Below are 23,778 nucleotides of genomic sequence, written 5' to 3'. Positions count from 1 at the left end.
CTAGAACGAAATATGAGCACATAATCCTGCATGGCACCTCGATTTCTAAAGACCTGAGGGCAAGTGGACGGCATATCAGACAGGTTCAGGAGAAAGTGTTTGTTTAATCCACGGCTGCTTCAAGTTGGGACATTTGAAAGTGTTTCCTAACTTAGGAGGCAAGTGATGGCTTCCCTTAAATATTTCCTCAGGTGTGTCCATCAGAGATGAATCCCTGTTGACTCTTTAAGCTGACCAGCTACAAAAGGGCCCATGGAAGAAAGAGCTTAGCATGGTTGTCAGCAAAACTACTAGGTGCTGTGAACTGCCCCATTTCTGTTCTGCAGAAGGAGGTACTTCCCAGGCCCGCCTGAAGCAAGGGCCTTCCTTACCCCAGTGGTAGAGCTCACATAGGAGTCCATGAGGAGACTATCGAACATGGCAGCTTCTTCATTAATCATCTCCACATTTCTCCGTTTAAAAAGCTGCAAGTAAAGAGAAGAGACAGTGGTAAGATTACTCACTGAAACGAAGAAAACAATGACCCAATATTAAACTGTGGCATAACTGTCAAGGAAACGATAGCATAATTCAGAAAATGCCAAGCTTAACATAACGACATGGAAAGATATTCAAGGGCTTTACTTTCTATGTTATAGCTAATTGTTCCCATTTTTAAAGGGAGCATTTTTATAAGCAAACAACTCTTTAAAGATTCTGATGCCCTTTGGATAAAATGTGATGAGTAAGGAATAATGGTGGAGCAAGAGGCAAAAGCAGGGTAAGTGGCTGCATGTAGGCCTAGCAAGGTACCAATTTAGTGGGTGTGTGGCAGAGCATAAATGATGAGACATGATAGTCTCAGTCCCAGGGAGGCTCACCAAGAATGACCCAAGAAAAAGAAGGCAGCCCCAAAATGGCTGATGAACCTCTTAAAGGGCTAGGCCTAACGCTGACTACAGGGTAAGAGAGAGAGAAGGCAACGAGGGACGAGAACTAGAATGTTATACTGAAGACAAAAATGATGTTTAAATTGTTCTAAATTAAGAAAAAAGAATAAGGGATTGATTTTCTCTTTCTCTTCCAATATTTCTTTACAAAGGAAACTAGGTAAGTGGCCCACAGAGCGTAGCTGCTTTCCTAAGGAGAAGGTGAGTGAGAGCGCCAGGGGGAGGCCAATCAGTGGCTGGATCCTTTCCATTAACAGTACGTTTGAGAATATTCTGGTTAACCCACTTGTTGTTCCCGCTTCTGCTTCCGGAGTTGAATGCCCTCTTCTTCTCTTCTTCGCCTCATTTCCTCAGGGTTTAGGGCATTGTTCTTATAGCTCTTCATTCGATAATTGTCTTTCCCTGGGCTCGCCATGGTCTCTAGAGGGGAAGACAGAAACCCATTGGCAAAGGCTCTTCAGAGGGCAGCATTTCTATCACTGGGCCTCTGTCCCTACCCACCCTACCCACTCAGGGGGACCACAGATTTCTCAAGGCGGCCTAATACTCTCAATAACCGCACTGGACATCCCTAATGCCACCTCCGCACCAATACACAGTTTCCTTTAATAAATTAGTTGAATATAAGTATAATTATAGCAATTGATATAAGCATAGTAGTTAAAGGTATAGGCCCTGGAGCCAGGTTGCGTGTCCAAATTCTGGCTCCTCTACTTGTTAGATGTGCAATCTTCAATAAGTTGCTTTAACCTCTAGGCCTCAAGATCTCACCTTTAAAATGGGGACCTAATAGTTCCCACTTCATAGAGTTGTTAAAAGGATTAAATAGGTTAATACTCATGAAGTACTACTTAGAATAATGCTAGGTATATGGTAAATGCTCACAAGCTATCATCACCTCCATGAGAAGAGAGAAAACAGTAATATGATTTGCCCAACAAACTCAAATATATTTAACCTAGCCAGGTGAAATACATTATAGTACATCCAATTCAGTGGAATACCATGCACCTTTTTTCAATGACCCATTTGACCACCATCGATTTTTTAAATTAAAAAAATTTTAAACTAATCTGTAATATTTGATACACACAAAAAGATAAAGGCATAATGTTAAGTTACCAAGCAAAATAATACCATGAGACTCTATAAACCCACCACCAAATATAAGAACTAGAACATTATTAATATGCCGGAAATCTAGTTGTGGGCTCTTCCCCCATCCCAGGATCCTTCATCCCCACTCTAACTCCAGCCAAAAGAAACTGCTATCCTGAATTGTCATGATCTTTGTTTTCGTTTTAACTAATCATATATAAAATATTGCTAAATATATCTCTAAATATTGTATCACAATTTTTATATCCATAAATATTATATCACACGGTATTTAGTCTTCTGAGAACTGTCCCCACCCTCCACTGGGTTTCTAAGATTTACCCATGTTTTTTCTTTTTTCTTTTCTTTTCTTTTTTTTTTAGCAATTTTATTGTTACAAAGCAAATCACTTTACTGTTCTACAAACAACCTAAGAAACAGAAGACAATCTACCCATGTTTTTTCATGGAGCTGTATTTCATTCATTTTTCCCTATATTATTTCACTGTATAAATACATCATAATTTAACCATTTTTCTGTTGGTCTTCCCCCACTCCAGTTTTATCCTATTACGAACCTATTGGAAAGTTTTTGTGCATTAAGTGATAGATACAGGTTTTCTGAAATTCTAATTTTCACTTGAAAGTTAAAATTTTATCACTGACAACAAACACTTCATACATTTTGAGAAAATGTTTGCCCAATACCGAAGTCTGAATAACCATTTTTCTGTTCATTCTTTCAAGTAAAAAACTCAATTTTAAGTGTCTAGTTTAGCTAGTACCTTAATCCCACAGGTGATTTTCCTCCAGACACATTTTCAAGGGTTGAATGTGTACTGTTTTCATCAAGGACATTCTTAAGTGAAACCAGCAGTTTTTCCCCAACAGTAAAATGAGTGGTGGTGAAGACTACACAGGACTAGTACCGTTCGGTGCCACTGTCTTGCTTTGTGCTAAGGCACCAGCAGTTTTACTCACCATTCCTTTTGCAATATCAGTGCAAATATGAACATAGTGAAAATGGCAAATAACATTTTAAATTTTTCCCAGCTTTACTGAGACACAATTGACATCTAACATCTAAGATGACGGATATCATCTAAGTTGACAGTGTACCAAGTGATGATCTGATTTACATATATTGCAAAATGATTACCACAATAAGGTTTGTCAACACACCACCCATCACCTCACAGTTTTACCTTTTTGTTTGTGGTGAAAATGTTTAAGATTTATTTTCTTAGCAACTTTAAAGTATATAATACAGTTAGTTAGTTATAGTCACCACATTGTACATCCGATTCCCTGAACTTATTCACTTTACAATTGGAAGTTTGTATCCTTTGACCACCTCCATCCACTTCCCGCACCCCTTAGCCCCTGGCAACCACCAATCTACTCTGTTTATATAAATTCGGTTTTGATCAGATTCCATATAAAAATGCACAGTTGATCCTTGAACAACGCGGGGGTTAGGGGTGCTGACATTGCCCCCTGCCACTGAAAAGCCCTTTATAACTTAAACTGGTCCTCCTCCTTTGTGGATTCCAAGTCACAGTCTGAAAATACAGTTGACCCTTAAACAACGCAGATTTGAACTACACAGGCACACTTATATGTGAATTGTACCCTTGAACAAAAAGGGTTTGAACTATGTGAGTCCACTAATACAAATTTAAAGGGAAAAATGAACCTGCATATTTAAAAAAATCCACTAATGGACCTCCGCAGTCCATACCCATGTTGTTCAAAGGTGAACTGTATTTGTATTTTTCTTTCACTGTCAGCCTTATTTCACTTAGCATAAGGCCCTCAAGATTCATCCATGTTGTCATAAATGGTAGGATTTCCTTTTTTTTTTAATAGCCAAATAAGATTCCATTGTTTTTATATGTACCACATGTTCTTTATCCATCCATCTGTTGATGGACACTTAGGTTGTTTCCATGTCTTGGCTATTGTAAATAATGCTGCAATTGTAACTGAAAAGAAAAAGAAAAAAGAAATCTCCCAAAGATAAGATGTGGGCTGGTTCTTCAAACAGGAGATTCATCTTGCAGGTAGAAATGGAATAAGGGAACCCATAAGTGGGAGGGGAAAAAGTAGTCTATTAAGAGAATCCGAGTAAAATGAAAACGGAAGTTGAGCAGAGCTGAATTCTGGAGCTAGAGATACTAAGGGAATGAAATTTCAGAGGAGGTGCCTCTGGTCATTCTGGAAAGTAGCCTGGTGAACCAACAGCAGAAGCAGCAGCAGGGTCTTAGAATGTGCTAGTTCTCCATACCCACTTGGCAAAGCCCAAGTGGATTTACTGTTTAAAAGTTCTAGGGAACTGCAGTAACCCCCCTTTGGGATCCCCTGAGGACTAATTGGCACAGGACAGATGCCTAAAGTCAGCACTGTGGACTGCTGTCCCCCCTTACCTGACACATGGTTTTTCATGTGTGGGCTCTCCCAGAGCCCGGGCTCTCCCAGAGCCTGGGCTCTCCCAGAGGGCTGTCCTCTCCTTCAAACAGAGCTGACAGTGAAGTTAGAAGGACAACCAGGCTGTGCTGTAGTCACCATGGCGACAAGAATCTATCACAAATATTTGTTTATGACTTCACTGGAGAAGCCAGGGAGGGGAGGTTAGATTGGAAGGAGGAACATCTGCAGAAGCACATCTGGTATCAGCAACCAAAGGAGGACTCTTGTTCAGGGACCAGCAGGCAAAGGGGCTTTTTAAAATCATGCCCTCCCTACCTTACTTGCTGGGGCTGGATCAAGAAATCCAAAATACAAATCATACCTTTTCTAGGTTAGACAGCCTTTAGTTATCTCTTTTTTGTTTTCTGGAAAATTTGCTCGTCTATTTTATATACATTAGAAAAATATTAGCTGTATAAAATTTTGGTCCACTTTTTCTTCTTTACCTCTACCATTCAAACTTAAATCTTTAAATTTTAATCAAATAAAAGCAGAATCATATATCTGACATGAGAATTAAATATTTCACACCATTAAATTAATAGAACTTATCTGAATTACGTGTGCTCTTTATTATTTCTCAAGAATAGTAACTCATCTTTCCTGAATGTTATTTCTCTTTACTTTTATTTGAGTGAGTGTGCAATGCACTGCATATCCCTTTTTTTACATCCAGTAATGTGAGTGTGCATAAGTGTACAGTACTTTATAACATCAGTGACTGGATTCATTATCTAATGTTCAATTCCCCTTATTATGTGGTGTTTCCATAATATTTCAGATATTTCAGTCAGTCTTACACTTTCCAACAGCAATGATACAAATTAAGATGTTAATTTAAAAACATTATTAATATTCCAGACTAAATAACACTAGCCCACTTAGAGTGACGCTGTTGTGAGAAGGCCTTGGACAGCTACTGCTTCCATCTCAACACGGCCTCCTTTGGGCAAAGCAGCAACCTGGTAAGCAGCTCTCGCAGGAAAATCTCTTGAAATACTGCTTGTAGATTTCATCGACAGTATCGAAGTCATTTATGCCAGCCAGCAAAACAGTGTTTTTATCACATTAGTGAAGTCACAGCCTGCAGCCAGCAGCTTTCACCCAGGTTTGTAAGCATTTGTTTAGCTTCTTCTGCCACCCCTCCTGGCACAAGCTGCTCACTTGAGGGGTCCATGCCTCGCTGTCCTGAGATGTAAATGGTGCTATCGACTAACACATCTTGACTGTAGGGACCAGTGGCCGCTGGTGCTTTCACGGCGCTGACCACCTTTCTGATCAAAGATGACAACAGATAATCCTTTTCCTCTGAGAGAATAATCCCACACACTACAATCTGCTCATATCTCATTAAACTCCGGCCTTCGGTTTTCTTAGTCAGGGAACTCTCTCAAAGTGAAGAGGTCACTGAAGTTATAACTCCATTTGTAGATAATTAATGTGTAACGTTGCCATGCATTTTCTAAGCTTTTAAAATCAAGGGAGTAGCAATAATAATACAAAATACGTATGGAACCTGTTATGGCCTGAATTATGCCTTCCCCTTTCATATGTTGAAGTCTCACCTCCAGTGCTTCAAAATGTGACTGTATTTGGAGATAGGATCTTAATACAGGTGACTAAGATAAAATGAGAACACTGGGGTATGGCTGTAATCCAATCTGACCAGTGTCCTTAGAAGAGGAGAAGATTAAGATACAGACAGGTGCACACAGAGGGAGCACGTCATGTGAATACGAAGACAGCCATCTATACGAGGGCAGAGAAGCCGCAGAAGCCAATCCTGACGACACCTTTATCTCAGACTTCCAGCCTGTGAGAAAGTAAGTGTCTGTTGTTTAAGCCACCCGGTCAGTGGTACTTTGTTATGGCAGCCTTAGCAAATTAATACAGGTCTTAATTGATAGATGAAGAATCTGAGTCCCAGGTCACACAGTAGGTAAGTAGCAAGATTATGGTAGTACCCTATTTAAACACTGGTGTCTTTAAAACTTTGAGATTCAAATTTAAAAATTATGCACACTTCTCAGAAAAAGGCACACTACATACAGCCAGCTGTCCTGTGTATGGGATGGGAATGACACTGTCACACCTTCAAACTCACATCCTGGACAGCTGCTGGCTCTACGGTTTTCCAAATCAAAGTTTTATGTTCATGGTCTGTACTTCAAAAAGTTACGAAGCAATCACTTGAAGGCACCTGCCTAGAAGAACCCCAAAGAGTTATATTTAGGAGGAAAGGGAACTAGCCTTATTTCCTAGGTAATGACATGACAATCTACAAAGGAAATGGGCCCTGGAACACTATGAAGCAGTCAGTCTTTTCAAATTACTTCCGTTGTTCTGGTGCTAAACTGAGTGGCTGCTCCTCTTTACAGAAGGTTTTCTAATAAAATGTTACTGCAGCTGCCCAGGCAAAGAGAATGAGCCAAGGCTTTAATTCAGGCAGCCTATTGGGCATATGTTACAGTTAGGAAACTTTACAGTTTATCATGATGTATTGAAAGTTACTTAATGGCATTGAGAAGAGAGATAAAAGAGATAAACTGTTATCTCCCAATTTAAGGCCTCTTGAAGAATGTAAGAAACCTGATTCCTCCCAGGTCAGGCTTTTTTTCACCTGGTCTCTCTGACTGTTAACTAGGAATTCTCTAGTAAATATGCATCAACGTAAGATTCCTGGTTAAAACACTATGGCCACATGCCAGTTCATTAAAAAGCAAGGAACTAGACTGTACTGAGATATAGAGCCCATAGCCCTAGCGAGCTAGTGAGGCTTGATAATGTGCTAAGCTCTGCAGATATCTCTAATCTTCACAACAATCCTGCGAATCCATTTTGCAGATGAGAAAAATGAGACTCAGAGGTTAAGTAGTAAGCCAGGATGCTAAAAAGTCAACCCTGACCTGTCTGGTCCCAAATTCCATGTTCTTTTCATTTCCTGAAAAGGGAAGCGATTAGTAATAGCAAATCCATCAGAATTCTGGGTTGGGGACTACTCCATCACTGGTAAACAAATCTGCTCACAATTCAGAATTTCAGTTAACCACAAACTCAAATGCCTTAAAAGGTAAAGAGGTTATTGATTTTTAACCGGACAGTTAGAATAATACAGCAGGGACTGCACTCATACTCAATTTTTACATTGTGCCAGCGAAACAAAATTTGATAGAGGCTTTGTTAAATAATATGGGGTGGCCAGTTAGCTCCGTTGGTTAGACAGTGGTGCTAGTAACACCAAGGTTGCTGATTCGATCCCCACATGGGCTACTGTGAGCTGTGCCCTCCTTAAAAAAATAAATAAATAAATAAATAAATATATATATATATATAAAACCCAACATCATGCTTCTGTTTTCAAACACAATATCTAATTGATCCCTCTGACAACCAATGAGAAAGATCAGTTAGTGCCATATTCACTTAATAGCTAAGGAACTGGGTTCAGAGGTGACTTGCACAAGACCAGTCAGCTATTAAATTGTGAGGCTGGACTGTGATCTAAAACCTTTAATTCCAAAGGCCTCCTCTTTTCATCCAACTTCTGAAAACTACTTCTTTCCATCCCACAACACAAGTAAAAGTCTATTCAGTTTGGCGCCTGCTCTTAGACTAGATTCTATCTTGATCTATCTACTTACAGTCAGTTTAACTTGAGAATTACTGGCAATCCAGTCTTTAATGAGTGCATACTAGTAACTGAAAACTGGTACTGAAGATGTTTGCCTAGGAGTTCTCCCCCACCTCTTTCATCTAATCTATTGTCAAAGCCTATCCTGGTTTTATCTCCAAAATATATCTTGAATGTATTTACAACTCTCTCAATTCCTGACTCCCACCCCATCCAACTCACTATCATCTCTCCTGGCTACTGAAACAGCTTCCGTCTTTCCTCTCAATCCATCAACACAATAAAACCAGAACACACTATGGCTCCCACATAGAATAAAATCCTCTTTACAATCCAAGGTCCTGCCTATATCTTCATCTCATCTCATTTCATCATAAGCGTATGCTCTTGTCACAGTGGCCCTCTCAGTATTTAGAACCCATCAGGTTGTTTCTGGCTGCACTCTTCACATTTTGTTTTTTTTCTCCCTGCCCATAACACTCTTAGAATTGCTAGATCCTTCCCTCTCAATCCTAATTCAAAGAAAGCTACTTTTTTTTGGGTCAAAACAAATGTTACATTTCCTTCATTACACAATTGACAATGTCTGTTCTCCTCCATAGGATGTATAAGTTCTGCAAAGGCAGGGACCTCTGTTGTATCCCAGCATCTGTAATATCATAGATACACAAGTATTTGTTGAATGAAGCACTGTTCAAATATTTATTCAATACTTAATGAACACCTGCATTGTCCCAGACACAGGCCTAGCTGTTACTTAATAAATGTTTGCCAGTAAGTATAAGTGAAAAAGCGTACAGCAAAGATATCTTCTTTGTGATAGGAATGGAGAACTTCCAAAGGCAGGTTTTAGAAAGGTTTCTTACTAGAAACCCAGAAACCAAGGTTTCCTCCAGAATTGATATAAAACTGAATAAAAATGCTCTGTTGTAAGCCTATAGGATACTGATGCCTCAGAAAGACACTTAGACTGCTAAATCCGGTAGCCTTATCAGTGTGTATTCTATTTGACTTTGTTTGTCATTGATGATCACTTTCGCCTTCTTGAAACTCTACACATGATTCTGTTGGCACCACCCTCTTCCAGCTCTCCTACCGTACCACCCACTCCTACTCAGGTTTCAGTATCTGTCCCTCTTCAACGCCAATCTCTCAATGTCAATGTGTATGAAAATTCCACCTTTGGTCCTCTTCTCACCAGGAGCAGCCCAAGTGATCTCCCTTAGCTTCAACCTCCACTTTTACACCCAGCACCAAATCTCTACAGTCACAACCTCCCACCTGAAAATGTAGCTCCACTTCACTTTCTTTCTCCATAAACCAGCTTCTTCTTCTGTCTTTGCTAGATCAGAGTTAATGCCATTACCATTCACTTTCACCTGGTCTTAGACCAGGGGTGTCCTAACTGTGGCCCGCGGGCCAACTGTGGCCCGCAATCCATTTTTAATTGGCCCACAGAGAATTCCAAAAATATATTTAGTTTACTTAAATAAACCAGGTGAGGCAATACGTACTTCACCTCGAGTGGCCCAGCTGTTTGTGTACTTTACCGCATATGGCCCTTGGTGAAAAATGCTGAAAAAAGTTTGGACACTCCTGTCTTAGACTAAGCCATCAACTTTCTCCTCCCCAAAGACAACAGGTTGGTAAACGGATTTTTTGTACCTGTGCCAGAGATTCTCTGCTTAACCCATCTCTATCCAGGCTTCTCTGAGCACTTTCTCAACTAGGCCTCAACTTTGGCCTATAAAGACTTTAACAAAACACAAATATAGTTACTAACAGCTCAAGATCACATCCCTAGGATGACCCTAGGCCCCTTAAAGTGCCTGCCTGAGAAAATCTCAAGGCTGCCGAAAGAATTTATGGTTTGTTCCAGCCAACACCTGAAAATAGGTGCCTCCCAGGCTCTGTGGGAGGTAGGAGCTTAACTTCAACAAGCACCAGTTAGCAAACCCAGCTGGGCTTCACATGGACCAACCCCCTTCCTTAAGTTTTGTAATTTTTCACTTCTGCTCTACTGAGCCCCCTTACGCTCCCACCCTCTATTCCCCCATCCTCCCCTTAAAATGACCAGTTACCTCTGTACAAATCGAAGCTGAGTTTAGTTCACACTTTTCTCTATTGCCATAGTGTATTACTGATTAAAATCTGTCCTTACCACTTTAACTAGTGTCCAATTTTGCTTATCTTTGATACCTGTTATCCCAAGGTGGTTCCTGCTGACAACCTCCAATGACATTGTTTTTGTTTTAGTTCACAACTCATCAGCTCTCACTTCCAGACCATTAAATCTTTGAGAGCAAGAATGTTTGAGTCTATAGCACAGTACACACATGCTCTCAAATAGTCCATTCAAAATTTTAAATTTGTTTTCCAAAGGATCTGATGTAGTTTACAATAAATTCAACAAAATAAAAAACACAAAAACAAAAATCTGGAATAGGAATATACAAATTTGTATAGAAAATGGGGAAAGATGAATGTAGCTAAACAGGACCCAAAGAATCATTTATTTATTAAAACTGAATTGCATTTTGACATGTCAACTACTTGACAGCCAAAATAAAGCAATATGAGCGACCACTTATATAATTCTCATTATCCATGATGGTGTCCTGTGAAGCAAAAGAATTTTAAATTTTGACTGAGTCCAATTTTGTTTTTTGGTTGCTTATGCTTTTGCTGTCATATCTGTTATCTTAATCCAAGATAATGAAGATTCACTCCTATGTTTTCTTATTAGCTCTTTACACTTAAGTTTCTGATCCACTGAGTTAATTTTTGTATATGGTATGGGGTAGGGGTCCAACTTCAAACTTCAATCTTTTGCACATAGATACCTATTCTTTTTAGGCTTTATATATAGCAATTAGCACATTAAGACAATCAAAATAAACCAGCAATCCACATGAGTCCTTCCTTAATGAGTTTATCTTTGAGATGCCTTTCAAGTTAATGATTTTTATGATTAAACCAATCTATTAAACCAACAAACTATTACAGTATACAAGTTCCTTTCCTGAGCCAAGTCACTTATTGCCATGTCCTGCTAGGAGACCTCCATTAGGCACCAAGGAAAAAAAGGATCATGATACTCTTATTAAGAAAATTACACATCTATGTCTTTACTGCTAGATGGGAAGCAGTCTTCTCAAGTTCAGTCCAAAATGCCTTTCAAAGTCTCTAGCCATGGTGAAAATATTTTACAGTCACATGCTACATAACAACGTTTCGGTCAAAGATGGACCGCATATACAATGGTGGTCCTGTAAGATTATAATGGAGCTGAAAAATTCCCATCGTTGTGATGTCACAGCCGTCATAACATCACAGTGCAATGCAATCCTCACATGTTGTGGTGATGCTGGTATAAACAAATCTCCTGCTCTGCCAATTGTATAAAACTGTAGCACATACAATTACACTAGTAGGCTACACCACCTATCTAGGTTTGTGTAGTATGCTCTATGACGTTTGCAAATTGATGAAATCGCCTAACGATACATTTCACAGAACGTATCCTTGTTAAGTGGTGCACAACTGTATCTACTAAACCCACACTAAAAACTAAGATACCCCTTTGAAAGATCTTTCAAATATCCCAAAGTCAATCTCTGACTTCTGTAGATGGGATGTTCCCAGGGAAAATTCAAATTTGATTAGTGATGATTTATTAATAATTTACTTAGCTTTTAATTTTTAAGCCTAAGCTCATATAGACCCCCATTTTAGAGGTGGGGAAACAAGTATAGCTGGCAAAGGACCCAGCTAAGAAGTGGGAGAGTCTAATCCAGATCTTTCTAACTAAAGTCAATCAATGATCTCTCCAGGACATACACTTTACTTAACAGCATTCTGGCCACAAGGGAATTCCCTTGTTATTTCCTAGGAGTGTGAATGCCGTGTTTTCCCCAAAATAAGACCGGGTCTTATATTAATTTTTGCTCCAAAAGACGCATTAGAGCTGATGGTCCGGCTAGGTCTTATTTTTGGGGAAACATGGTAAAATGCTGTGCTGATAAGGTAGGATTGGGTTTGGTAATAACTTTTCAAACTTCTGGAATTTCTCTCAGAGCTTCATGACCAAATAACGCTGCGAACAAGAAAACAGTATGAAACAGGTCTGGCAGCATGAGGCTCTCAGGGTGTTACTTGCAAGCCTGTCAGAACCGTCAGTCTGAGACAAGGGGAGAGACTCCTGTGTGGACAACTGGGTCAGTCCACAATGGGGCCATAGCAAGGCTGCTCGTATTCTAGCAGATCGTCACAGGACTGGGCTAAACACTGATTACTCTAAGAAACAAAGCGGAAGCTCTAAACTAGGTGGTTTGACTAAAAGACTATGTGGGGAAAATTATCTTCTGCACACGTAACTGTATACTTAAGGCTCAGGGTCTAAATGAGGTATGGTACACTAAATCAAACAGATAGTTAATTGTCCCATTTCTCTAGTTCACTAATCCTAATTCTCTCTTAGGATTTTCTACTGTGTTTCCCCGAAAATAAGACCTAGCCGGACCATCAGCTCTAATGCGTCTTTTGGAGTAAAAATTAATATAAGACCTGGTCTTATTTTACTATAAGACCAGATATAATATAATATAATAATATAATATAATATAATATAATATAATATAATATAATATAATATAATATAATATAATATAATATAATATAATATAATATAATACCGGGTCTTATATTAATTTTTGCTCCAAAAGACCTGATGGTCCGGCTAGGTCTTATTTTTTGGGAAACACGGTAGTCCTTTGGGCTTTTGAGTCTATATGTAAATGCAGTGCTCAGACCTAGGTGTGGGAAGTAACGGGTGCCGAGAGACATAGGAGAGGACTAAGGATAGATACAGTCCAAACAATTTCTCCAGAAGAAAATTTCTAACTGTCCTTTGTAGACTGCAGAATCTGGCAGCTCTCACCCTCCTAGGGACACGCCATTACCACTACCATTAGGTACTACAACGGACTAAAATGAATTAAAGTAAGGAAAGCAAAGAGCTCAACTTCCATTTAAGACAACCACAAAATATTCACTGAATATCTCCTATGCAGTCACACTGTTCAAGGAACTGGGGGGCGGTGGGTGAATTATATATTCCAAATGGTTATCTCCAAACTGACTCAAATAGACAAGTGATTTATTATCCATTTTTTAAAATGTGTGTGCCAGGCACTGTGTAAAGGATGCTTTACAACCTAGTCTAGTGTCATAGCATCAAGAATATAAAAGATAATGAATCTAAGTATGCAAGGAGTCCAGAGGGTGGGAGTGAGAACTAGCTTTACTGAGTGGTAAGCTCTCAAGTGGTTTTTGAAGGTTGGATGGTTAACATTTCTGAAAATAACAAGGGTGGGGAGAACAGTTCACCAGGAGCAAAGATTAGAACAGAAAGCCCAAGGTTGGTTTGAAGAACAAGCCAGTTTGGTTAGAGAGGAATAAAAACAAAGGTCCACACAGCAACACGTCTCTGAGATGTAACAGTGAACTTCTGGCTACCTGGACTCGGTTCTGCAGCCCTACACCCCTCCATCCCGAGTCATCAAACAAGGAGCCTTCTGCATTTGTCTGCAGGCTGCATTACACAAATCCCCGTGATTAGCTCTTCATTTTAACTTTTAGTAATAGGTACAAGAAAGGGCTTTTTCAACAGTCCTTCTGACAAATTAAAAGCTAACTTGTACGAATACAGTGATCCACAAAGGAGCTAGACAGGGGAGGCAGTCTGCTGCGACCCCATGTACAGGGCTCAGGACAATATGGAGGGGAAGAGGCACACAAAGGGAATCCTCTCTGCCCTCAGAAGATATGCTACATATGGACAGACATCCAATGTTGTCCCTCAAATCCTATCAAACCCTTTAAATACCACGTAGTGGGAAAGAGCACCAATTGAGGAGTCAGGTGAGCTGGGTTCCAATTCCAACTACATAACCATACCCACTATCTTTGAGTTTCTATTTCCATTAACGATAAAACGAGGATAAACTTCATAGCCCTGCAGGATTGGTGAGATAATGTGAAAATAAATAGGGCTTAGATGCTGAATCAATGGTTACTTCCTTTTTCTGGAGCGCCACTCTGAAAGGCCTGAATTGCCCATGAGGGCAATTTCCAGAAGTTGGGTCAAAAAGGACACCTATATTTTCTTGCTCTTTATTAATAGGTAGTTTTTTCCTGCTCCTTTCTCCTAACACTGTAACTCCTTTCTCTCTTATTTAAAATTTATTTTTATTTTATTTATTTGAGATTTTTCTTGTTTCTTGAGGTAGGCCTGTATTGCTATGAATTTCCCTCTTAAGAATGCTTTCGCTGTGTCCCATAGATTTGGGCTGTTGTGTTTATAGCTCCTTTCTCTTAATCTTTATCCTTCTTTTCCATCTTCATTCTCTCCAAAGCTAGGCTGCAAGAAACAAGGAGCCAGAATTTTAAAAAAGGACTTGCTCTCTACCATTTACCTCACCCCAAGAAGAACAATTCCAATCATGTCTCATTAGACAATTATTGAGTCTTTGGAAAACAAATACTGGTGACTTCCAAATCTACATCTGCAGTCCACATCTAATACCCAAGGGGTTCCTTCCACCCATGACCCACAAGCATCTCAATTTTTTTTTTTTAATTTAAAAGTCATCATCTCCATAAACCTACTTCCTATACATTTCTCTTAATTCATGGTTCACAATTCCTTATTTGGAATTCAGAAATCAAAAGAACTCTGAGAAGTATTTTTTAAAAAGTAAATATAACCTCAAAACACATTTAGCTGCAAAACCTGAACAAAACTAATATGAGACTATTTATAGCCCTTATTTACCTCACTTAATATTCAAACGATTTGCTACAAAGTATTAATATTTGACTATATAGGCTTTATGCCAGACCCTGCTGGAGGTGTTATCCAAGTTACATGTACATGCCTTTCTGAAATCTAAACAATTAGAATTCTGAAATATCTGGCATAAATGGTTTCTTATCGGCATACATTCTTCACTTGATCTTAGCCAAAAGGCCGAGAAACGATTCGGCATACATTCTTAATGGGGGCAATATTGCACGCCCCCAAAAGGGTGAAACTGGTTTGTGGGGTGGGGAGTACTTAGATAATACAAAGGTATGCAGTGCTCCAAAGCTCAACCTTAGCAATAAAGTCTTATTCCTTAATATTTCATTTCTTTCATTGGGTTTTCTCCACTATTGCATGAGCAGCACTGACAATGACTTCCTGGAAGGCAGACCAAAAGTATGCAAGATCCGCGGTACAAACCTATGGTGAACAGACGGCCATGACTGGGGACGTCCTCTTGATTGACCGCTAGATCTTTAAGTCATCTGACGAGAGGTGGCCAGTGCATGCCTGCTACGCGTGTCTGGATGTTTTTTTGTTTGATCCTCAGGGCTTTTGTGTGTGACATCGGCTCTGATAATTAAGTTTATATGTTATTGTTTATTTCTACAAATTAAAATTTGTCATGATTAATTATGCCAAGTGTTGACAAGAAAAATGTCAATGATATCTAGCAGCTAGTTCAGTTCTACGTTATTTTTTTGTATCAAGCAAAAGTTTAAAAGTTCACTAAAAATAAATTACATTAGAAGTTACTCAGCAAATACAGCTATAAAACTTAGTTAAATGCAAATAGTTTTTTAACTTTTAACATAAAAATTTTGTTTAGTCATTCTTAACCCTGCACTGAATAAGAAACAAGCTTTAGGCTTATTCTTTTTATACATAAAGCAAAGACATACTTATCGTACATAAAAAGATGTAGTGCGTATCTATGTATTAAAATTTCATGGGAGGGATGCATTAGGGGAAAAAATGTCTAAAAAGGCTTCTTAGGAGGGTGATAACGAAAGAACAGGTTGAGAAACACTGTTATAAGGGATTAGGGGTCTGTACCGGTATCTTCTCAGCTTTTCAAGCCAGACACTTGGGGGTCACCGTTGACAACTCCCTTCCTTGCCCTGATGGCCACATCCAATCACATAGAATGGCTGACTTAGTTCCTAATTATTTCTGTTGCTCCTGCTAATTTTTCTCTGTTGTACTGCCATTGTCCTAATTCAGGTCTTCATGATCTCTTGCCCAGACTTAATAAGAGCCTCATTAACCTGTTCCTTCTCTCTTTACTCCAAACTTTTTCAAAGTTGCCTTTCCTCTCTCATTTCTTAGCCCACTCCAACTTGCTTTCATGCCATCAAAACTTTTTGTAAAAGCCACTGATCAAGTGCATGATGCTAAATTCAACTAGAACTTTTCAGTCCTTATTCTGCTGGTCCTTTTGGCAGCACTCAATACTGACAACCATTTCCTTCTACTTGAAATTCTCTCTTTTCCCCTCAGTTTTTGAGACACCAATCACTCCTTATTTCTCCTTCCAATTCTGGCTACTGATCCATTTTTCCTGCATATTAAAGCTGATGTAACTTGGGGTTCTCTTTTGAGTCCATCTCCCCTGATATACATTTTTCATAGGTGCCATCAGTAATTCCCATGGTTCTAGTTACCATACATAGATAAACAGATGATCAAACCTCTAACCCCATCCCCAGACCTTACTGTCGAGCTTGACTTCTGTATCCAATTGCATTTTGGACCCCTTCGCTTGGAGGTCACAGAGACATCTCAAAATGTCCAAATTCAAACTCATCTCAGTTAACAGTAGCACTACCCACTCAAGGCAAGAGGCCTAGGAGTCATGCTTAATTCCACCCCTGGCTTCGGCCTCCGGATGAAAATAATAAACAAGCCCTACTAATTCAAATTCCTAACTCGATTACTCCCCATTACCACCTCAGTCACCAGCACCAACTCTCGCTGGGACTTCTGCACTTAAGAACCAACTACATATTTAAAGAACCTCCTAGTTGGTATCTTGTATTTGGTTGGTGCAAAAGTAATTGCGGTTTTTACCATTATTTTTAACCTTTTAAACCTCAATTATTTTTGCACCAACCTAATAGCAGTCTAATTCATTCTCTCCAGAGCAGTCCAAATAATACAAATAAATCGATTTGATCATGTCACTTCTGAGATTAAAATCCTTCAATGGCATTTCACTGTCATCAGGATAAAATCCAACTATAATTTCTTCCCATGCTACCGACCCATCTAGTCTACCAATCTTTTGCTTCTGAAATACTCAGTCATCCCCACCCTGCCACTGACAACTCCTCTCCATTGGTCAGGTCTCACTTAGCTTAATGGCCGTCCCTCATTTCCCTAGGCTGGGGTGGACCTATGTAGCTATTGCACTCTGGACTGCACCATCCAAAATATTTATCAATTTATACTGTTCTCCAAAGCACAGAACACAATATTAACTGGAGTACACCTGAAACTAATATAATATTGTATGTTAACTGTAATTGGAAAAAAAAAATAAATAAATAAAACCACAAGTTCCATCAACAGAAAAAAAGATTAACTGGTATGCAGGAAGAAAAAAAACAAAACATGTTTTTCCTAACATATATATGTTAATATATTAACATATAATATACAATATTAATAAAGCTTACTTTTATTATAGGGATGTGTGTGAATATATATATGCCTATTAATACTGGCAACTTTGGTCAGATGGCCAAGTTTTCCTGAAGGAAGACTGAGAGTTATACCAAGTGAGGACACTAGTTCATTCATATTTCACATATGGCATCATACTGTAGTTTGTATGCCTAGTTATAAATTATCGAGTTTTAAATAAATTAACATTCATAAAATGGATAAATGGTTTAGAGTCCTATCAAGAAACTGAATGAAAGATGTTAATAATGCAAACACAAGAGGAACAAAAAAACAGTAGAGCTGATGTCTCTGGAAGTATGAGCTCCTAAGTACCAAAATTTCACTTGCCACATCACAATAAAACAAAATAATATAATGACCACTAATTAGAACTAAGTCAACAAAAAATTTTAAATTATCTAGAAGACTATTTAAAGTATGGACTTACAATCTCTTGTGCATCTTACTCCAAATGTATAATATGCTCAAAAATAATGCCTACTGAATACATAATGCTGTCATGGTCAGCAAGACATTTAAAAATATTTGTCTTCACCCTTTTAAAATGTACCTTTAAATACACAGAATTTGGTAAAATACATAGACTATTTTAAGAAATATTTTGTAAAATACACAGAATATAATTCAGGCAAAATTTATAAATAAGACAGGCAATTCTTAGGCTATATTTGGCCTCAAATATCCTAGCTTTGGTTTGCTTAATGTTTTTAGATTTTAAGTTAACTGTAACATTTATAAATGCTTCATCCATTAATATCATATGAAATTCAGATTTCCAACTTCAAGTGGGAGAGGGACTTTGGAAAGGAATGGGAAATTATACAATAAGGCAACACTAGACTTACATTCATTCCTCATGGCAACAACTGGAGGCAGCTCAACAGACTGCATGGGGCTAGAGCTGCCCCCCCCCCCTCTCCTAGTATTTGGTTGATTTCACTCAATTACCCACTAGAGTTTAAACTCTGGAGATTTCACCAGAAGGATAGATTTGTGTCTGTTTTGTTTACTACTATATTTCCAGGGCCTTAGAAGAAGTCCTTGGCACATAGTAGGCATTCAATAATTTGCTGAAATTAGTAACTGTTGCCTGCCTAGCCCCTAAAAGCATGAGTTCCTGACAAATATTCATAATATATATTTATGGCTTCCCCTCAAAAACAAATGGATTAATCTTTATATTTGGCACAGGGGCTGACACAGAGTAAGCACTTTATTTGTTCACTAAGTGACTAATAGCAATTAGTTATCACTTATTAAGTACTTATGTGTGCTAAACACCATGCTAAAATGCTTTACATGCAGTAGCTCATTCAATCCCCCTAACACTCCTATAAGGTAGATACTATTATCCTTGTTATAGAGATGAAGAAAATGAGGCTCTGGAGATTAAGTAACTGGTTAACTGGTCGAAGAACTAACAATAGCACAGCATGAAGTAACTGAAATGCAAAAATGAATATGAAAAGGGCGATGTGAAAGGCAAGAACCAAGTGCTACAGGAGAATTCAGGAAAGAGCACTTCCAGTTTGAAAAACATGTGGGAAAGGTTCACGAAGGATGTTCACCTAGCGTTTAAACTAGATCTTGAAAAACAGGCCAGATTTCCATAGGGAAAGTACAGAGGTAGTCAGAGTGGAATGCAGGACGTGTGGATAAACGTTCAGTGGAATAAGATTAGTAAAGTTGATAAGAAGGCCTTGAATATCATACCCTATGGGTTATGATTTGATCCTGTAGACAAGAAGGAGTCCTGTGAAGATTGCTAAACTGAGGAGAGTGACGAGATTGGACGAGTGTTTTAGCAACATTTGCTGCAGCAGAATTGGTAGTGTAGGAGACGCTATAGAAGAGACTTGGAGGGCTTCCGAAGTTATAACACCTTTACAATTTACAATATTTTTTGACATCTAGTGATTCATTGAATCTTTACTAACAACATTAATAAACAGCATTATCCATATCTTCACTTTGACGAGGCTGAGACTCAGTAAGGTTGAAAACCACAGGATTACTACTCTTTGTGGGACCATGCTGTGAGAAAAACCTACACAAAGCAATTTAGGGAAGACCTCAGTAACAGGATCACACAGTATCCAACAACTGCCAATATAGAAAGGGAAGAAAAGAGTAAAGGACTTTCAAAGATGGATAAGGTTTCTATCTTATGTCCTAGTGTCTGGGCAAATGGTCTCACTATTAAAATGGCAGGAAAAGCAGGCCAAGAAGGGGTAGTGAGTTTAAAGCTTGTGAGATCCTTAGGTGGTGATTGATGGTTTAGTGCCTTCTCTGCAAGTAGCTGTTATGAACTGTGGGGTGGGTGGGCAAGGCTGGAGGGAAACTAAAAGAAGAGATGGGCTAAATTACTTCCTGACCGGAAGAGTTCTCAGTCAGAAAGGTTTTGTTACATGCACCCAAAAGCCAACTAAAGTGGTCTTCAGTGTGCTATTTAAACCCAGAGATAGTGGACAGTTGCAAAGTTGGCTAATTCAGTTGCTTAAAAACATCATAAAGAGATCAGGTTCTTTCTATCTTGTTTACTCACACCTTTAGAACTGCCTGCTCTTATAAATTTTGCCTTATGATCCCAACATTACTAATGGCAATTTCAGAGTCAGAAAGGGCTCTTTGCTTACCAGAGGCAGAACACTGCCCTTTATAGCCAATATTTTGGTTAGCACTGTACTACCTAAGTGATTCCTCTATTTACTAGCTCTGACCTTTTGCAAGTTACTGAACCTCTCTGAGATTCAATTTCCTCAACTAGAACATGAGAATCTGAGAACTGAGTTAACATTACAGTACTCAGTGCCTAGCACATAGGAAGTTCTAGTAAGTGTTGACTATTATTATAGTTTTCCCATCTCTCTTTTTATGAGGCTCTCACATTTTGGTGATACCTGAATTAAAATATAAGCTGGCAAAAAATAATAAAACTTGGCAAATCTCTTTTAAATAAGGATGGCTTTTTCAGAAGTCACCCAGGCTTCCCTTCACATCTAATTAGCCAGAACTGTATCACATGCCCATGCCCAAATCAATCACTGCCCAGGGAGATAGAATTACAATGATTTGGTTTAGAGTTTATATTAATCAAGACCTAGCCCCTGGGGCTGGGGAGGGGCTGCCCGATTCTTGGTTAGCAAGGTGGCAGGGATGGTGATAAAACCACCAGTGTCTGCCAAGACTTAGTTTTGAGAGGCAGTGGTCTCTGCCGGGGAGGATTAGCATAAGTAACTTCCAGAGCTGCAATGATCCCTTCCACAGGGTTCCTAATGGCAGTGAAATCATTATAAAGGTCTGTCAGGCTAGTGAAGTCTGGCACAGGAGAAATAACATAGGATATAGGCCAGAGCTCAAGGAGAGTACACCTGAGACACAGTGAAATACAGCAGGTTCTAGATTCATGTAGATGTGGCGCAGGCTGTGTTAGTGTCCCCAGGACCCAAAGGGCCCAGATCACCAGCCTTGGACTAGTCATCCAATCTCAAAGCCTCAGTTTACTGATTTATAAATAAGGATAACCCAAACTACCTCAGATTCACTGTTAGGATTAAATGTATCCTTACACTAGTTTTACTCCCATGGTATAAAGATCAGATAAAAACAAAAAACAACAAAACCACCAATAGCGGGACATTCAGAATGACAGGGTGAGACGTGAAAAGTACTTGAATTGGAGCTGCAGAAAAGGGGAGGCCACCCCACTCTAGACTAAAAATCCCCATCAGGACCCAGGTCAGGTTTTGTTGCTCCACTTAAGAACTTTCATTTCAAAGTCTACCAGAAAAAGACTACTTTACTTCACACCTTAAGTCTTCCAAGAGGTTTATGTGCAGCAAAATGGTTAAGAATCTCATTTCTGGCTTTACTGTTTACTAGGCGTTATCTTCTCTGAGGTAGTTTCCCAATCTGCAAAAACTGAGTAAATTGTACCAGATTTATTTCACTGAACTCAACAAATTAAATATTAGTAGCTCCCTCCCTTTGAGGTACCAGTGTTCCTGAAATCGAAGGCCAATGTAAAATCTGTAACATAAAAGCCCCTAAACTTTCTCACTGACACATAAAGCTGCAGTTACAAAGACAGGCCTATAAGTCTTAATGGAAGATTCTGGAAATCAAGAGTACTTAAGAAAAAGGAACTAACATTATTGAAGGTAAACAATCTGTTCTGTTATTTATAGAGCCCTTACTAGGCTTCCAATCTTTAGTCCTTAAACACCTTGATAACACTGCCCTTCCCTCTTTCTAGAGATGAGGGCATGGAAGGCTCAGAAAGGAAGAAAAAGAACACTTATCGTGGCTGTGCTTTCCATATGTATTACTGCATTCATCTAAGTGACTTCTCTGGATGACAGCTAGGAAGTGCCAGGCAGGGTTATTATACCAGATCTGATTCTACAGTCATTGCCTTGCTGTTCAAGGGAATAATTAATGTTTCCTCAGAATCAGGATCTTACAAAACTCAATTCCAGAGTATCGTTTAGCTCCTCCCCCGCCCCCCCACCCCCCCAAACAACAGTTGGGTTAGCAATTCAACCTGCAGTTTTCCAGTTTTGGTCAGACTAAAGATTTCAAAGTGGGTCCACCAGCAAAAAAAAAAACAAAAAGCAAAAAAAAACCCCACCACCTTTACAACTTCGCCTTGGGTTAAAAGCTTTCTTCCCCCCTTTTCCAGCCCAACCGCTAGGGGGCCAGGCTATAAACTAGGGCTCTAGAGTGATCACCCAGGTTTAGGCACTAACTGTGTGACCTTGGGTACGTTACCTTACCTCTCTAAGCCTCAGTTTCCTTATCTGTAAAATACGGATAACAGTATCTGTCTCATTAGGTTGCTCATATTAAGTAAACCGGGACATGTAAAGCACTCAGAACAATGTCTGCTCATAAGAGCTTAGCAAATTTGATATTTTTTATTACTGGAGAGGAAATACCACTCATGTTTCTGCCCCTAAATCCAAAGACTTCTCCATCGCATCCTCTCCTAGCACAAGCCTGGCCAGCCGGAGTCCCTTCAGAAAGAGCAACAGGTCTCTCCTTTTCTCCCAACCAGGGCCGGGCCCAGAAACCTTAAATCCCCGACCTATATACGGCCACAATGTCTGGGCTTTTGGTTTTCCACCACTACGAAGGCCGTCACTCTAAACCTAACCGAACCACCCTATTTTTGCTTTGGCTGGGGAAGTTCTAGCCTTCAGCGGCCCAGGCTGTCTTTAGCATGGCTGCCCTTGGTTACGGGCCTGGAGCGGGCTTGCCTGGCGTCCCCTCACCAGAGGACTCTAAGCGCGACGTGGGTAGGATTTCCCTCAGTTCAGGGGAGCCACTGCATCCAGTCAAGATGCGCGTCGGTCAAACACACGCCTGGATGAGGATCCGTGGCGCCGCCCGGGCCTGCGGCGCGGAGCCCGTTTCCCGGCCCCAGTCTCGGCGCAGGCCGGAGGGTCGGCCCCTTTCTAGCCCCGGGGAACGCTTAGGCTCTGGCCCAGGGACACCACGTGGGGGCTCCAGGCGTGGCGACGTGTTCCCAGAACCAGCCCCCAAGGACTGCTCCCCGCATGGGCCCTAGCCCGGCCCCAAACTGGCCTAAGCGCCACTCCCGGCCTGGCTTCTCCCCCAAACCTATTTGGAGGGGACTCAGACATCCTCTGAAAATTGGAGACAGGCTGTCGCCAGACCCAAGCCTCAAGACGGCCTCAACTCGAATCCCCAGATGCTTGGTTCCCTTACTCACCCATCGCGGCTCCGCTCCTACTTGGCGGCGGCAGCGGCGGCAGCTTCAGCGGCAGCTTCAGCAGACAATATGGCGGACCTGCAAGACGGCAGCCCGAAACGGACAAACAACTTAACATTCAACCCCGGGAAGAAATGCGCTCTCAGCTCCACAGCCTAGTTTACAGAGGAACGCTCTTAAAGAGACCGCAGCTAAAAAGGCGGGGAATAGGGATGGGATCTGAAAGGGGTGGGTGGAGAGAGACTTGGGGGGAAGGGGGGAAAGGGATTACCTACTAAAGAAAGTGTGCCTAATTCTCAGCTTTTTCTGCCTCTAGTGAGGAAATAGACTAGAAACGTTTTCTCTCAGAAAGCAATCCTTATTT

At 40.0% G+C, this 23,778-nt stretch overlaps 1 protein-coding gene and 1 pseudogene across 2 annotated transcripts in view; both read right to left on the bottom strand.

The window, feature by feature from the left end:
- KPNA6 (karyopherin subunit alpha 6) overlaps window positions 1-23,571 on the bottom strand; it is a 38,428-nt gene extending 14,857 nt beyond the window's left edge. Inside the window, exons 1-3 of one of the 2 annotated variants that reach the window (XM_088790886.1) lie at window positions 23,415-23,571; window positions 1,216-1,349; window positions 372-464 (exon numbers count right to left, since the gene is read on the bottom strand). In XM_088790886.1, coding sequence (XP_088647012.1) covers window positions 372-464; window positions 1,216-1,349; window positions 23,415-23,532 — 345 coding nt within the window. In that variant the 5' untranslated portion in view covers window positions 23,533-23,571. Of the gene's footprint in view, window positions 1-371; window positions 465-1,215; window positions 1,350-22,953; window positions 23,135-23,414 lie in introns of those variants that run through there. The other variant, XM_088790887.1, reaches the window with a different exon arrangement.
- On the bottom strand, window positions 5,261-5,971 carry LOC148755632 (2-iminobutanoate/2-iminopropanoate deaminase pseudogene; annotated as a pseudogene).
- Window positions 23,572-23,778: the final 207 nt, after the last annotated feature.

The sequence above is a fragment of the Rhinolophus sinicus genome, chromosome 14, assembly GCF_057876585.1.
Source record: "Rhinolophus sinicus isolate RSI-liver-muscle chromosome 14, RSI-T2T, whole genome shotgun sequence".
Taxonomy (NCBI): Eukaryota; Metazoa; Chordata; class Mammalia; order Chiroptera; family Rhinolophidae; genus Rhinolophus; species Rhinolophus sinicus.
This window is presented reverse-complemented; position numbering and strand designations above follow the sequence as displayed.